Genomic DNA, 15,151 nt, shown 5'->3' with positions numbered 1-15,151 from the left:
ACTTCCTGCCAGACTTCTTCAGCAAAAGAACAGGTGAAGAAAGCGTGTGTGGGTGTCTCCACTTCTCCGCATCTTGGGCAGCTCACATTTGCGATCATGCCTCTCCTCTGTAAGTTCTCTCCCAAGGGGATAGCTTTTCTAATTACTGACCATAGGAAGACTCTGAGTTTTGGAGAACATTTAGCATTCCAAACGTCCTTTATCCAATTGAACTCTCCCAATGTTGTAGGAACAAGCTCATGTCGTGGAGTGTTAGCTGCGGAGTTGTACCCGGATTTTGTAGTATAGATACCCGATTTGAGCGGCTGCCACACATAGATATCTTCAGCACCTGACAGGCTCGGTTGTAGCAACTGGATCTTCTCACTCAGTTCAGGTAGAAACTCTTTTATCCTTTGTTTATTCCACCTTAGATCATCTATTAGTAGGTCTGAGACTCTGAGATCTAGAGCATTCTCGTTGATAGGACCCAAAGGTTTGACATTAGAATCTAGGGAGATCCACGAGTCATTCCATACCCTTGTAGTTTGGCCATTCCCAACTGCCTTACCTAAGTGTTCTTTTAGGAGGTTCCGACCGTGTAGAATCCCTTTCCACCCGTGTGAGCTTGCTGAAGGTGTTTCTATTTGTAGGAAGTTCCTGTTATGGCAATATTTATCCTTTAGGACTCTGGCTAAGAGGCAGTTTGAGACTGTTAGAATTCTCCAGGCCAGTTTTGCAAGGAGTGCTTGATTAAATAATTGGATGTCTCTTAGTCCCAAGCCTCCCATAGCTTTCGGTTGAGCTATACTATCCCATGAAACCCAACACATACTCTTTTATTCCGCAGATGTATCCCACCAAAACCGAGTTAATGCTGATTGTATCCTTTTACAGAGACTGAGCGGGAGTTCAAAGTAAGACATTGTGAAGGATGGGATAGCCGTAAGAACAGACTGGAGCATGGTGAGCTTCCCCGCTTTAGATAGGAAGCGAGTGGACCAGTTGGCTGCGCACTGTCTTATCCTGTCAACGATGGAGGTAAATAAATCCCTTTTTCTTCTGCCAAAGTGTTCTGGTAATCCCAGATACTTCCCCACCCCTCCTTCTTTGGTTATGCCCAAGATATTTTTTGCCGTATTTTTAACATCTTGAGGGGTTTTCTTGGAGAAAATGATTGATGACTTTGCGATGTTGATCTTCTGACCAGAGAGCGACTCGTACTTCTGGAGGATTTGCACAAGAGCGTGGCAGTTGTCGGAGGAGGAGTGACAGAACATCATCGTGTCGTCTGCGAAGAGCAGGTGATTGATTCTTGGGCTACCCCTTGCGACTCTGATGCCCTGAAGAGATCCATTTCTTGCAGCCTGACGACACAAACCAGAGAGGACCTCCCCACATAAGATGAATATATATGGGGAGAGGGGGTCACCTTGCCTAATGCCCCGGTATGGTTGTACCGATCCATAAACTGAGTCATTTACTAGGAATGAATAGGAAACTGACGTGATGCATTGCATGATTAAGTTTACCCATTTTGCATCAAAGCCTAGTCTTTGTAGAACTGCTGCTACAAATTCCCATTATACTCTATCATAGGCCTTAGACATGTCCATCTTGACTGCCATAGCACACTTTTTCTGCTTGAGAAGTCTTTAGATAGTGCAACACCTCATGAGTGATGAGCACATTATCACTGATTACTCTTCCCGGGATGAATGCAGATTGGTTCTCAGAGATGATGACTTCCAGCACCGTCTTCAGGCGTAATGAGAGAAACTTTGAGATGATCTTGTAGAAGACATTGCAGAGGGCGATAGGACGGTAATCTGCCACTGTCTTTGCTTCTGTTGACTTTGGTATGAGCCTGACATGAGTGTTATTCATTGTAGGTGGCAGGATACCAGTTGTGAAGAACCTTTGAATCTCGAACACCACTGATGGGCCGATGACCTCCTAGTAAGAGTGAAAGAAGCTAGCTGAGAAGCCATCAGGTCCTGGAGCCTTATCTGGATGGATGGCGAAGAGCGCTTCCTTTATTTATGTGGGTGTCGGGTCCTTGGTTAGAGCTTCATTACACGCAGGGGATATTTGGGGCTGGAGGATAGTGGGGATGGAGCTTCTGTCTGTCGTTGGATTGGCTGTAAAGAGCTGCTCATAATATTCACAGATAAGTCCTGCTATTTGATCCTCTTCAAACTTTGGAGTCCCATTATTATCTTCCAGGACTGATAATCTATTTTTTGCTTTTCTTCCTTTTGAGATTGCATGGAAGTAACCTGTGTTTGAGTCCCCCAGAGTCAACCACACTTGACGACTCCTCTGCCTCCAGTATTCCTCCTCGGCTTTATATGCTTGTAGGAGCTTTGCATTGATGTCCCGTATTAGTTCATCATCTGACTGTGGGTTAGTCATTGCCTCTTCAAGTCTTTCTCGAAGACCTTCAATAGATTTTTTGATGTTTTCTTGATATTCCCTACTCCACTTACAGATGGCTTTTCTGCATAGGTTAAGGCGCTCTTCCACGTTTAGGTAGGTGAATTTCTCCTATATCTCCTTTATGATTTCCTGAACCTTTGCATTGTCATTTAATCTTCTTTCGTATCTAAAGATCCGCGATCCTCTTTTCTTTTTCGTGTCCAGGAAGGAGAGCAGAGGGCGATGGTCTGAGCCTTCGAAGTTTAGGTACTGGCTTCTACATGAGGGGAAGAGTTCCGCCCAGTCGCTATTGCACACTGCTCGATCGAGCCTGCACTGTACGAGGTGTGTACATCTCTTTCCTCTGCAAGATAGATAGTTTCCTGAGTGCTTTAAGTCAAAGAGGATCTCTTTGTGATAAAAATGTTCTAAAAGCACAGAAAGAGCCTTCTGGTCTATCTGGTCCACCACTTTTCTCAAAGTTGTCTATGATTTCGTTGAAATCGCCCGTAAGAAACCATGCTTCGTTCTGATTAGGGTGTAGATCAGCTAGAGTATTCCAAACCGCTAGCCTTTTTGATTGGTCTGGTTCCCCATAGATGAATGTAGCATGAAAGGTTATTCCCTTGGTAGTAATGGTAGTGTCAATGAAGTTGTTAGAAGTCGCTCGGATAGTAACCTCGACGTCTTTCTTCCAGGTTAGGAGAAGTCCTCCTCCCCAGGGCTGTGCGGTGACACGATGCAGTACTTCTCTTCCATAATGTCTTGCAGCTCTTTTAGCACTACCTCGTCGGGGTTTTTTGTCTCAGACAGGAAAAAGATGTCAGGAGCATTCTGCCTTCGAATATCCTTTAAACGCTGGATTGTTATGGGATTCCCCAACCCACAACAATTCCAGCTCGCCACGACTAAGGAGCCAGGCGTTGAGGTGCGTGAAAATCCTTCTTTTTCTTTGTAATTGATGGGATTAAAGTAGTCGTTGGTTGATTTCCAGCATTTAATGGACCAGCCTCGTTTCTCTGTGCACCGGTACGTTGTGAGTTGGCTTCTCGGCCTCTAGGGCCCGTAGGTGAAGTACGTGCTGGTGATCCTTGAGCTCTAGAGAAATTTCTCTTTTTTGAACATGCTCCTTGGAGTGGGTTGGGGCTTGTACCTGTAGACCTTAGTTTTGCTGGTTTGGTTCTCTGCCTATTTGTCCTTCTCAAGTGTGTTGTTGAGCCCCCTATGATATCCTCTCTTTGAGTTCCATCTGAGTTATGTGTAATCACCAAGCTTTCTCCACCTTGCAGGTTTACTACTTCAGGGGACTGGATCACGTGGGGATCTGATGGAACGGGTTGCTGGTGAAGATCAGTGTTTTCAGCTTGGATCCTTGCAGTAGCTACAGCTAGGAGGCGGTCGGCTGCCTCTTCCGTATCACCCTGAGCATCTCCTTGGAGCACACGTTGTCTCCTTGCAGCCGATTCAACGGGGTCTGGACAATTGACGTATTGGCGTGTTGTCTCATGGAGCTCCTCAATAATTTCCTCCCTTGACGGTATACGACGTTGAGGTGTTTGGAACTGAGCTTGTGCCTCCGACTGTAGGACCATCTCTTGCTCTATAACTGAAGTTCGAGGTACAGGGGAGTTCACTTCCTGTTCCTGATAAGCCTTTGGGTATTTCTCTCTCCATTGCCTCATTTCTCTTTGTGGGAGAGAGAAACGATCATATGAACGTCTAGGTAGATCTCTTCCTCTTTCCTTCACGTGTTGTGGTGATATCCCGAAAAGGGCATTCTCTGAGTTTGCGTCAGTTCTTCTCATCTCATCTTGTTCATTTTCCTGGTGGTATACATGAGCGGGGGTGGAGCTCTTGTCTGCTTTGTGCTTATCCTTTCGCCAAATGGGTGTCCATGTCTGTCCAATCGAGCTTGGAAAGGATGCTTATGTGAGTAGTTCCTTACCTCTTGCTTATTCAGCTCTGTCGTTTGGATTTGGCGACTCTGATATGAGGGTTTTTCTTTGTTGTATTTGGGTACCTCATTCTCCGGTACTCGGAGCCTAACCGCTTTGTGATACTCTCGGCTTCCCTCCTGGTTGGGCAGTGTGAGCTTAGATGGGAGAGGCGTTGACAGAAAGAACAGTGGTTCTCCAAACGCTTGTATTCTAAGGTAATCCTTGCCTCTTCCCCTGAGTCGAACTCTATTATAGTTTCCTTTACTAGTGGTTTTAGACCATCGATAGCGACTCTGACTCGTGCAGTTCTTGATGTGAGTTCATGCTTTTCTCTTGTGCCTAGTTCGTCTCCTATGTTGCACACCATTAGGTCATGCCAGTAGTGGAGGGGGAGTCCTTTTATCTCGATCCAGAAAGGAATCTGAGACAGGAAAGTAGCAGAAATGACAGGCTCCCATCTCTGAAGTAGGACCATCCAGTAGTTGAAATGGTAGGGTCTGTTGTCTAACACTTTTTGTAGGTCCTCTTCCTTCTCAAATTTGAACTGAAAGCAGTCGTTTCCTATGTCAACTCCTTCAACTCTTCCTTGGATGCTCCATTTGCGGGGGAGTGACTGGATGAGAGACCAGATCCGTTGTTCCTGGTTGTTTGTGGTTTGTCCTATCAAAGTGCGAGAGTGTTCTCTAATGAGTGCTTCGTTGTCGAGCCGTGGGGCTTTGATTCTCTTGATTAGAGGTTGGTCTGTCTCTATCAGAATTCCTTTACCCTTCTCTGTTGCAGTGAGGCGCCTAGCCATGTTTTGGGATGATTTGAGAGTTTGGTTTAAAATGCAGAGGTAAGATCTGAGCTAACAAAGACTAGAGAGCCTTACTACCACTGGAGGAGTTACAAGTCGACTCCGAGCAGTAAAAGAGATTCTTCTTTGTGTTAGCTAGGAGACTGATGTTGCTAGAAAGGGGGCCGTAGTTTGATTCTTGATGTTACCGCTGTCGAGAGGTCTGTTGTGACAGTAGTAATGTGCGTGGAATTTGAGCGTTTGTGATCTATAGAGCTTGAAAAATCATCCCAGAAGCCAGAAATTTGTAACCCTTTGGATCTTGAAAGTCTTGGAGGGTGCCAGTTGAGGTAAGAAAATAGGGTTTTTCTGTTGGCGTGTTAGGGGAAAACTCTACAAACCTTCTAATTCTGGTAGGGGAAGACATGTCGCTCTCCTCGGGCTGTGCGTTTGGAGCCATCCGTCAACTCCTCGTGTCTCGTGCCTGGGAGCAACTCTCTCTCTCCCATTAGGAATATGTCTAATCACGTTTACATGATTCAAGATGGTAAAAAAATATGACCATCAATTTGTCCAAAGACTCAAAATCAATATTTAGAGGTATTATTAATAATCTATCTTATAGTATAATATGCTAGTGGATGTATCTAGCTTATAGTAAAATATATGTAATATAAGAAAATATGCGTAGTGGATATAATAATAAGGTAAAAAGTGAAAAACTATGGTAATGGTTGATGTTAATTATTTATAAAAAAAACATGTTTAATAATAAGTAGATTAATATAGCATTAATTACATAAGGTCCAACATTAAAATCTACCTAGAAGAAGTTGTAATATTTCTGTTTTAATAAGATAGATAATAATAAAATACAAGCAACTTGCAACGTCTTTATACAATAGTTTCACGTTTTTTTACATCTATATTTCACGTCTGGTAATATCTGCAACTACATTTGCATAAAATCATGAACCCAAATTATAAAATATACAACATCGTATGAACATGATGAAATTTCGTTCATCAAACTGCGTACAAAACGAGAAAAATATAATTTAAAAACCGATACCACTAGTACTTTAGATAACGAATGTGAACTCGCATCTTTTTTTTTGTGGAAATAAAATGATTTTCTAAAGATAATAAACAATCAAACAACAAAACTCTAGTTGTTGTCATGGATCAGATCAGAACCGAGGAAAAGCTTTGCCGTGTCGGTGAATGTTGGAGAAAATTCCGACAAGTTCTTGCTTGTACGGTAGATATGACTTTCTCTTGTCCTCTTCTTTCATTGCTTTGTTCCTCAGGTAAAATTTCTCGTGTGCTGAAACTTTCTCCTTCTCCTTCTCCTTTTCCTTCTTCTTTGTCTTCACCGTCTCCTTGTTCTTCGGACAAGGAGAAGAAGAACAAGATTTGTCTATGTTGTTAACAGGGCTCGAGTTCAAGAACTCGAGTGATTCCTTCCCGTCGCTGCGACTTCTCTTAAGCAGGTTTCTAATTTTCCATCGTCTCCTCGACCATGCCGACGTCGAAGACGACGATCCTGTCGATTTGCTCTTTCTACAAGGAGACGTCATCTCCACCGGGGATCTCGCTGGCGTCCATGGACAGTATATCTCGCTAGGGATCATGTCTAGCTCATCCTCCTCTTCTTCTTCCTCCTCCTCTTCATCAGAAGATGAATACGTCTGCTGCTGCGGTGGTGAATGTTCATTCTCGCGGAGGAAGAGATCTTTTAACGGAGCCACAACCGTCTCCGGCGACACATCTTCATGTTTCTTATCAAAAACCGGGAATACTAGAGGAGACTCGTGAACCGTTTGGAGAGTCGCGAACTCGAACGCGTCGTCTCCTTTCTCCTTATAATGGTCGCCACCGACCCGTTCGGCGATCTTGACGAGGTTGTTGCCTGAGTAAGTGCTGAAGCTAGGTGAAAAAGAAGCTGTGGTGGCAGTATAGTCACCATCATCTATCTTCTCCATGTTATTTAGAAGCTAATCTTAGTATCTTGTTATATGTGTGAATGATCACTTTCTTCTTCTTCTGAAAGTTTTTGTTTAATGGCCTTTCGGTTTGCCACCTTCTGTAACACAGTCGTATGAACTTATTATATAGGAGAAGAGTTTTAGTCACATGGAAATGGCAATTTTGAGTAGTTTTTTATTAGAGAAGCTTAATGTGTCATTTGCATCAAACAGCGTAACGTGGACTTTCTAGAAGCGTATCCCGCTAATTGATCCGGAAGTCCTTGGTGGACATTAATACGTTTAAATCAGTCGCTAATAAAGTTATAAACTGCTGTTAAATACACAGAAAACAAAAGGAAAACTATTTTGAATAAGTACAAGCCAAAAATGAATAAATACTAATAATTGCGCAATTTAGTTTTTGGACCCATTGCAAAACTACCCCTTTAAATATATGGACTGAATTCTGTTGGAAACTATACGTTATGATGCTATGATAGGACTGTTTTAATTAACATTTGTTTTAGAATGTGCTTGGAACTTTTATACTGTGGTTTAAAATGGTAGTTTGTTTCTTGTTATCTTATCGTTTTGTAAATGATGATCAATCAATTGAATTTAGCTATCATACACAGAGATCACAACATACTCTTTTCTCTCAAATATTTAATAACTATACGTAAACTGATTAATGAAATTTGTATATACTAAAACAGAATTATCAATTTTGTGTAAAAGCTCTTTAACTTTCAATTAGTAGATTCATTGACGTAAAACAATGAACGTGTATCATCAGGACAGAGTTTGTAGTTTTGGCAGAATTAGTTAAATTGCTTAATTTTAATTTTTTTGTGTGAGAAATATTTATACTTCATCATTTATTTTCATTAAGAAGGTAAATTTACCGACAGAACACAAAAATGTGGCACAAAAGAAAGTCATATAATATTTTCAACCATTTGAAATCTTAACATGTATTCATGATACACATGGCGAATATATAAAGCTTAATTCAAGCTGGCGCTCTAACTACTAAAATATCCATGTAGTCCAAGTATCCCATTATCAGGAAGTACATCGGATCACAGATCATGAATCATTGCTGCTGAGTTGCATCAGTTCATTTTGCTTTTTTTCTTGTAATCTGAGCTTCTGGAAAACGAACGTTCAAAGTTATTTGTTTATGTTGTAAATTATCAACGAAAATATATAATTGAAAGCAATAGATTTGGCTCCTGCTATAAGAAATACGATTCACATGGGACAGGAAGATGTAGAATACACGTATAATAATTCTAGATGTCATTGTCAAATCTTTTTTTGAAAGTCTTATGAGCGAAGCTAACTTGACTGGAATCGTAAAACTAGTGCATTTAATGTTCCCTCCTTAATATTTAAGGCCTAATTGTCGAAAATCAAATGTCTATTAAACAAGTCATTATATTTTAGCCGATCTTATATTCATATAGATTATTTAACTTTTAATGTTTCGTTGTTTAACAAAATGTACATATAAGTCAAAGTAAAGTAGCAAAATGTTATTAACTTGTTAAGATATATGAATATATAATTTTAACCGTAAAGAAATGGGCTAGTAGTAGCTATGAATAAGGCCTGTTGGCAGAAACCCACGAGAAGAAACATAAGCATAATCGGACATCAATCATCTACACAACCAATCGAGGGGACAAACATTCAATCGCTACAACGACGGAACGACAATAGCTTGTACAACAAAGGACTTTCTTCCATGATATCTAAAACACCTATTAAGATGCATTAAGACTGAAAAGAAGCCTATACTTCTAAAATACTTCTTTTTGATAAATTAATTACTCTGTTTGAAATAGGTAGTTTCTGTCTTACGTATTTAAGAGTTAGCAAGAATGTGCGATGTTAAGTTAAAAAAAAAAAGTGTGATGTTTAAATGGTAAAGGAATCTTGAACTTTGGTCAGTTCTAGAGAATCCAACGACATTAAAACGATGAATATGCAAGGTATTATTCATCAATATAATACGGATTCTTTAACATCAAGGAAACGAATAAGAAAATAAATATACTTGAAGAAAAAGGGGTGATGTTGCTCATATTCTATGGGTGTAATGTGAGTCTACAAAGCCAATGGCTTTTCAGTACGAGGAATTACTTTTACAATCATAGCAACCAAACCCTTTTCCACATCGAATGAATATTAAGTTTACGTAAATCCTAAGAATTTAAAAAATGTAAAAAAAAAAAGACTTTCTCAAATAAAAAAAAGGCTCAGAGTATTGCGTAATGTGCTCAAAGAAGAGTTTATCAGACTCTCCTCATACAAGAGGTGTCAGAAATAATTAAGCATTGATCATCCTCGCCAAAAACCAATTAAAAGAAACAAAATTAATAAAAGAAATAGAATTGAAGAAGAAAAAAAAAGGTTAAGGATGCTCATATTCTATGGGTGTAACGTGAGTCTATCAAGCCAATGGCTATTCAGTACGAGGAATTACTTTTACAATCATCGCAATCCACAACCCTATTCCAAATTCTACTTGTAAAAACCAAAACTATTAAGAAAACAAAACTAAAAGGCTCAGAGTATTGCATAATGTGCTCAAAGAAGAGTTTATCAGACTCTCCTCATACAAGAGGTGTCAGAAATAATTAAGCTTTATTCATCCTCGCCAAAAAAAACAAAACTTACAAAATAAACAAGTATCAAAAACCCTTCACAAACTGAGAGACTCAACAAGGTGTCAGCGGCGGAGAGAGACGCATACGAACTAGGGTTTATAAGTTAAATAATGTAAAACTTGTAGAATCGCAAACTTTATTTATAGATAAGTAATGGGTTTATAAATATGTAAGGCCCATCTGAAGTGTTATTACTCCAGCTTAACCCTCGCCGTCATTTAAGCTCCTCTTAATTTGTTTGTGCAACTTTGTCTTTGTCGCAAGATTAAGGCCAAAGGCCCATTGATAAACCACCATAACAAAACCTTAATCTTAGAACTTTAATCGCCTCAAAGCGTGTCTTCCTGTACTAATAAACAAACATCCTATTTAACTAGACTTGATGAGGAACGAACAAGTCGTCTTTCTTACCTTGTCCAGCAAGTTTCTTGGTTCACTCCCGTTTCTTCGTCCCTCGGCTTCCTTCTTCTCATTTCCGTTTTCAGTTGTTTCAACCAGCTCCTCGTAGTTAATGTGCGCACCTTTTTAGTTATCACAGGATTAAGATTAAAAGGCCTATATTGAGAGCCTATTATGGAACCATTAGTGTCTTCTTCCACTAATCAATCATCATATTTAACAAGACATGAAGAGTACCGAGCAGTCATGTTCCTTATTACCCTGTCCAGGAAGTTTCTTGTTTCCTCTTCAATTCTTCCGCATTCTCTCCCTCTGATTGAATATGCAACGCTCTTATCTCCTCAAGCTTCTTTTCGAACACTCCATTTCCATTTCAAAAGAAGAAGGGCACTTGAGCTCCAATGTTAAGGCGGGAGTAGTAACGAATTGGCATTGCACTAGTGACTATCAGATTCATTCAAGAAGCAAACGCACGCACTTCGATTATTGTCGGGAAAAAAACGTACAGCTACCAAAGCTCAAAACTTTTTGTATCTTCTATTCAAATCTCAATTCTATCTTATTTCTTTATTTCAGCTACGCATTTCATCGAACACCTTATGCGCATCTTAAACGATAAAGACTAAAAAACCCACAAGGTGAAACGAAACTGATTCAAATTACAATACTTTCTCAAAGCTTAACCAACAATTCAAACAAAAAGACCCATAAACTCGGGAAATAAAAACACAATTTTTATATTAAAAAAGTTGAGATTGTTAAAACACATTTAAGCAATGGAAACCTTAGCACCAGCTTCTTCAAGCTGCTTCTTAGCCTCCTCAGCTTCATCCTTAGTCACACCTTCCTTGAACTTCTTCGGCAGGCCTTCGATGAGCTCCTTCGCCTCCTTCAACGCCAAGCTAGTCAAAGCCCTCACCGCCTTAATCACCGCGATACGCGAGCTGCTCGGCACCTCGTTAATCACCACGTCGAACTCGGTCTGCTCCTCCACCGCGGCCGCCGCGCCACCGCCGTCTCCCGGAGCGGCGACAGCCGCCGCGGCGGGAGCCAGGGAGAGGGGGGAGACGCCGAACTTGTCCTGGAGGTAGTCGACGAGGATGCGGGCCTCCTCGAGGGTGAGGGAGGAGATCTCGGATCCGATTTTCTCGATTTTTTCGGGGGCTTCGACGGCGGAGATGGGGCGGAGGTGGGTCGCGCGGTGGCTGATGGTCGTGGAGGAGGAGGAAGAGAGGAAGCGAGATGGGAATTCGAGAGTGGTGGGTCGGGAGAGGAAGGCGTGGGAGGAGGTGAGAGTTGGGGAAAGGATTGAGCTTGCGGTGGAGAGAGTTGTCGTCGCTGCCATTTTCGCTCTTTAGCTTTTTGTTGTTTCTCTCTCTCTCTCTCTCTCTCTGTGTGAGTGTGTTGGATAATGAGATACGAAGAAGATGAGAGGATAGAAAAACAGAGGATAAGGGGTATTTTGGTCAATATGTTAACGCTTACGTTTGCTATCATGCGCCTCAGAGCACACGTAGATGATGTTGCACCGAAAATACCCTTGAGGATGTAAAAGGAAAAAAAGAGGGGGCGTTCCGAGAATCGAACTCGGGACCTCTCGCACCCAAAGCGAGAGTCATACCACTAGACCAAACGCCCTTGTTGAGAGAAATGAACATATTTGTTCCATAACATTAATCACAATTCACAAGATATGTTAATGTATGTCTTGATACTGTTCTAAACCGGTAGCATTAGACAGTACGGAGATCTACTATATGCAGATGAAGAGGTCCCATTCCCCAAAGGACCCAAACGGTATAAAGTTACCCTTATATAGATTGACATGGTTACTTTTATTAGACCTAAGCCTACGAGTCGAGTCCATCAGCGTTCTTGTAACTTTAATTGAATCTTTCTTTATCCTGCTCATAGTTAATTTGGTCAACCACGTTAAATTTCGTTTTCATTATCGCATTCTAACATTACCATTTCTCCGCAAGTGGCAAGAAAGGGCTGCAAAGACTTTGAACCAAAGTTCGTAGTGAAACATTTGTTTCGATTGATAATGGTAACTCTACTTTCCTTTTTCTTTAGCAAAGAAAAAACATTTGTTGTCGGTAGTGGAATCATATAATAGCAATCTTATACCAATGTTATCACATTGACTAGTTTCGATTTCTCCCCTTTCTATATATCCCCACCAATGCTACAAGCCTACAAACAACATAAAATCACCCCTCCAATGAATCATTTCACCATCTAACCAGTGCGGGCTTGTACGCGGTACCCAGGGTCCAATCCGCTGTCCCTCTATAATAAATACGGCTCCAATTTTTAAAAAGAGAATACATATATTTTTATATTCAAAATAAAAACAGGTCCAGAATTTTTTCATGTGAAAGTATTTTGAGTTTTTATTTTAGAAAATACTTCTGGTATTTTGAAAAAAAAAACAAATATTTATTATATTTTCAAAAAAATATTAGTTTATTGATTTTAAAAAAGGTTTTGCTCCACGACCCATGATACTATTGAACCGGCCCTGCATCAACGGCGTTTCTTATTACCATACCAAAACGCAAATGCAGTCACAGACGCAGCTACAACCACTCCACTCACGGCATGCCACGCATGCAAGGGCTTCTCCATCATCGCCACTGTTGACGTCTGCCTCATTATCTCAGAGCTCTGAACAACCTCAACTTCAGGAACCACCTGCTGACTCACCACGGTCTGAGCAAACCTGAGTCCTTCTCTCGCCAGCTCTTCCATATCAGTAACAACTGGTTTCATCTCTGTGGCCTTTGAGATAGTTTCATACTCTTCTATACTCCCACCTTCAAGAAAAGTGCCAACAAGGTGACCCTCTTTAACCCAGTACGCTCCAAACACTTTACCCTCTTCATACTCCCCAAAGTGCACAACTTCACCAACATGGTCTCCATAGAACTGCCACGAGAAGGCAAAGAACCTTGAGTAGAAACACGGCAGGTAGTCAAAGTCTCCTGTCTTTTCTGGCTCCATGATCGCTGAAACTGCGTGCCGTGCAGATTTCCTAGCGGAGTCTACATGCTCCAGCCTCCTCATTTCTCCATATAGTTTCACTGGGAATGTAGCTACGTCCCCTATTGCATATACAGAGCTGTCACTTGACTGCATTTTGCTGTTCACTTTTATCCCTCCTTTCTCAATTATTAGCTGTCCTTCAAACAAGCTTGTGTTTGGTAGTATTCCAATTCCAACCACGACCAAATCAGCTGGTAACTGGGTCCCATCTTTAAGATTAACTGCCGTGACCTGCAAACAATGCTCGAGATCAGAAGGCTCCTCTGTTCTATTTAGGTATGCGGGTTGGGTTAGTTCGGTTAGGTCGGTTTTTGAAAATCCTACCAAAGTTTTTGATTTCAGTTCGATTCTGGTTTAATTTTATTAAAATTTTGGATAAATTCGGTTAATTTTGGTTAGTTTGGTTTGAGTTTCTGATATGATCTGGGTATAATTTTTTTCAAAGAAGAAAATCTAAGTAACCGATTATCGAACCAATCCATATATCGAACTTTTTTAGAAAGCCGACCAAATCAAACCGAACTCACCTAAATTTCGGTTTGGTTCGGTTCAAAATCCCAGGCTTAGTTCTATTGCTTGTTTCCATCTCTAGTTCCAAGTTAAATCCCAAGTAAAAAATTATCAAACCTTTTTATCCGAATCAAACTCAAATGATGTCATAACAGTTCCTTTGACAAACTTCACTCCTTTAGAACTGTAGTAGTCTTCATACAAAGTTGCAATCTTAGGCGTAAGGAGACGCGCCACTGTCATAAGAAACCGAAAAAGATCAAGCCAACCAACCACACAGACACTAGCTTTTTGAGCAATAGTGGAGAGAGTACTTACTGCAGTGAGCCCCCGGAAGAACCATTGTCACATTGATCTTGTTAATCACTAAAGATGCAGCACACTCCATGCCAATATAGCCACCACCGATAACAACAGCATTCCCATTGGAGTTTGATTGGATCACAGTGGCAAGTTTGTTTGCGTCGCTCAGATCTCGTAAGTAGCATACGTTTTCAGCGTCCGAGCCTTCCACCCCAAATTCTTCGAGCTTCAACGCCTGCTCCACAAGTAGCATTGCAAAACCATTGACTTTATAGTTAATTTAAATATTAACTGTTGGTAAGTAATAACAGATTGTAACATAACCAAGGATGATAACTTGTGATTATTGCGCAAATCCATACCCTGGCACCTGTTGCAATGATCAAGAAGTTGTAACTTATAGTCTCTCCGGTGCTTGATACAAGAGTATTCCTCCTCACATCAACGGACCTAACACGAGTTCCAAGGAGTAATTCAATTCCTGAAAGAAAAAAAAAGCATTTTACAAATTTGTCACAACTTGCTCTCTCATGGTAGGCAAGTGAAGTAGTACTTCTCAATAAAAAAAATAAAAAAGTGCAAATGTAAATTACCATGTTCCTTGTACCATTTTGGGGTGAGAATCTCATCATTGGAACCAACACAAGTGTGGAAAGAAGGAAGCCGTGTAGGATCTGGAGATAAGATCATGGATTAACCCTTACAATGAATGAAGTCAATTATGTTTTTGATAGAGTACAGAAAAACACAAGCTACCAGGTTTCTCTTACCTTCTGGCAGCAGAAAACCTTTGCTTAACGCTGGCCTCTCATATGGTGCAACCTAGAGAACAAAAAAAAACACCAAAGCTAACTATCTAATTAATAGATGAAAACAAACATAAGATTGCAGTTAATATTGATCCATAACCAAACAAGCATGGTTGAAAACTAATAGATAAACCATGTCCAAAGATGGATTAACGTCATGTACTATACCATCCTTATAGCTTAGACTCTAATGATTGCATTGATGTGACTTATATACGTAGTCCATGTGTTGAATCTTGGAAGTACTGTTAACTTCACCAAATCATCTTATAAAAATACAAAACTTTCACCATCTAAATGATCCATTTCAGCGTGACAAAGCATCGAT

General features: G+C 40.7%; 4 protein-coding genes and 5 non-coding genes across 9 annotated transcripts; all 9 read right to left on the bottom strand.

Annotated features, from left to right (window-relative positions):
• Window positions 1-4,353: 4,353 nt before the first annotated feature.
• Window positions 4,354-5,130, bottom strand: LOC130505705 (uncharacterized). Its single transcript, XM_057000309.1, has one exon. It carries the CDS (start codon window positions 5,128-5,130, stop codon window positions 4,354-4,356), a length of 777 nt encoding a protein of 258 aa, XP_056856289.1.
• Window positions 5,131-6,021: 891 nt separating this feature from the next.
• Window positions 6,022-7,246, bottom strand: LOC130505703 (uncharacterized). Its single transcript, XM_057000307.1, has one exon. The coding sequence runs from the start codon at window positions 7,092-7,094 to the stop codon at window positions 6,300-6,302; it is 795 nt and encodes a 264-aa protein (XP_056856287.1). The 5' UTR covers window positions 7,095-7,246; the 3' UTR covers window positions 6,022-6,299.
• A 1,914-nt stretch (window positions 7,247-9,160) lies between these two features.
• On the bottom strand, window positions 9,161-9,248 carry LOC130505710 (small nucleolar RNA snoR8a). The gene has a single exon (XR_008941789.1). It is a non-coding gene; the product is annotated as a small nucleolar RNA snoR8a (small nucleolar RNA).
• Window positions 9,249-9,340: 92 nt separating this feature from the next.
• On the bottom strand, window positions 9,341-9,436 carry LOC130505707 (small nucleolar RNA snoR1). Its single transcript, XR_008941785.1, has one exon. It is a non-coding gene; the product is annotated as a small nucleolar RNA snoR1 (small nucleolar RNA).
• Window positions 9,437-9,503: 67 nt separating this feature from the next.
• Window positions 9,504-9,591, bottom strand: LOC130505709 (small nucleolar RNA snoR8a). The gene has a single exon (XR_008941788.1). It is a non-coding gene; the product is annotated as a small nucleolar RNA snoR8a (small nucleolar RNA).
• Window positions 9,592-9,650: 59 nt separating this feature from the next.
• Window positions 9,651-9,746, bottom strand: LOC130505708 (small nucleolar RNA snoR1). Its single transcript, XR_008941787.1, has one exon. It is a non-coding gene; the product is annotated as a small nucleolar RNA snoR1 (small nucleolar RNA).
• Window positions 9,747-10,792: 1,046 nt separating this feature from the next.
• On the bottom strand, window positions 10,793-11,554 carry LOC130505706 (50S ribosomal protein L12-1, chloroplastic-like). Its single transcript, XM_057000310.1, has one exon. It carries the CDS (start codon window positions 11,496-11,498, stop codon window positions 10,923-10,925), a length of 576 nt encoding a protein of 191 aa, XP_056856290.1. The 5' UTR covers window positions 11,499-11,554; the 3' UTR covers window positions 10,793-10,922.
• A 165-nt stretch (window positions 11,555-11,719) lies between these two features.
• Window positions 11,720-11,791, bottom strand: TRNAP-UGG (transfer RNA proline (anticodon UGG)). Its single transcript has one exon. It is a non-coding gene; the product is annotated as a tRNA-Pro (tRNA).
• A 470-nt stretch (window positions 11,792-12,261) lies between these two features.
• On the bottom strand, window positions 12,262-14,836 carry LOC130505704 (monodehydroascorbate reductase 4, peroxisomal-like; the record flags this gene model as incomplete). The annotated part of the gene is made up of 6 exons (XM_057000308.1): window positions 12,262-13,432; window positions 13,829-13,947; window positions 14,030-14,249; window positions 14,377-14,495; window positions 14,608-14,688; window positions 14,785-14,836. Coding segments are annotated over 6 exons (1,341 nt in total), but the record flags the coding sequence as incomplete, so codon positions are not given.
• Between the last annotated feature and the right edge of the window lie 315 nt (window positions 14,837-15,151).

This window comes from Raphanus sativus, unplaced genomic scaffold, assembly GCF_000801105.2.
Source record: "Raphanus sativus cultivar WK10039 unplaced genomic scaffold, ASM80110v3 Scaffold2521, whole genome shotgun sequence".
NCBI lineage: Eukaryota > Viridiplantae > Streptophyta > Magnoliopsida > Brassicales > Brassicaceae > Raphanus > Raphanus sativus.
Note: the sequence above shows the minus strand (reverse complement) of the source record. Positions and strands in the feature narration are given on the sequence as shown.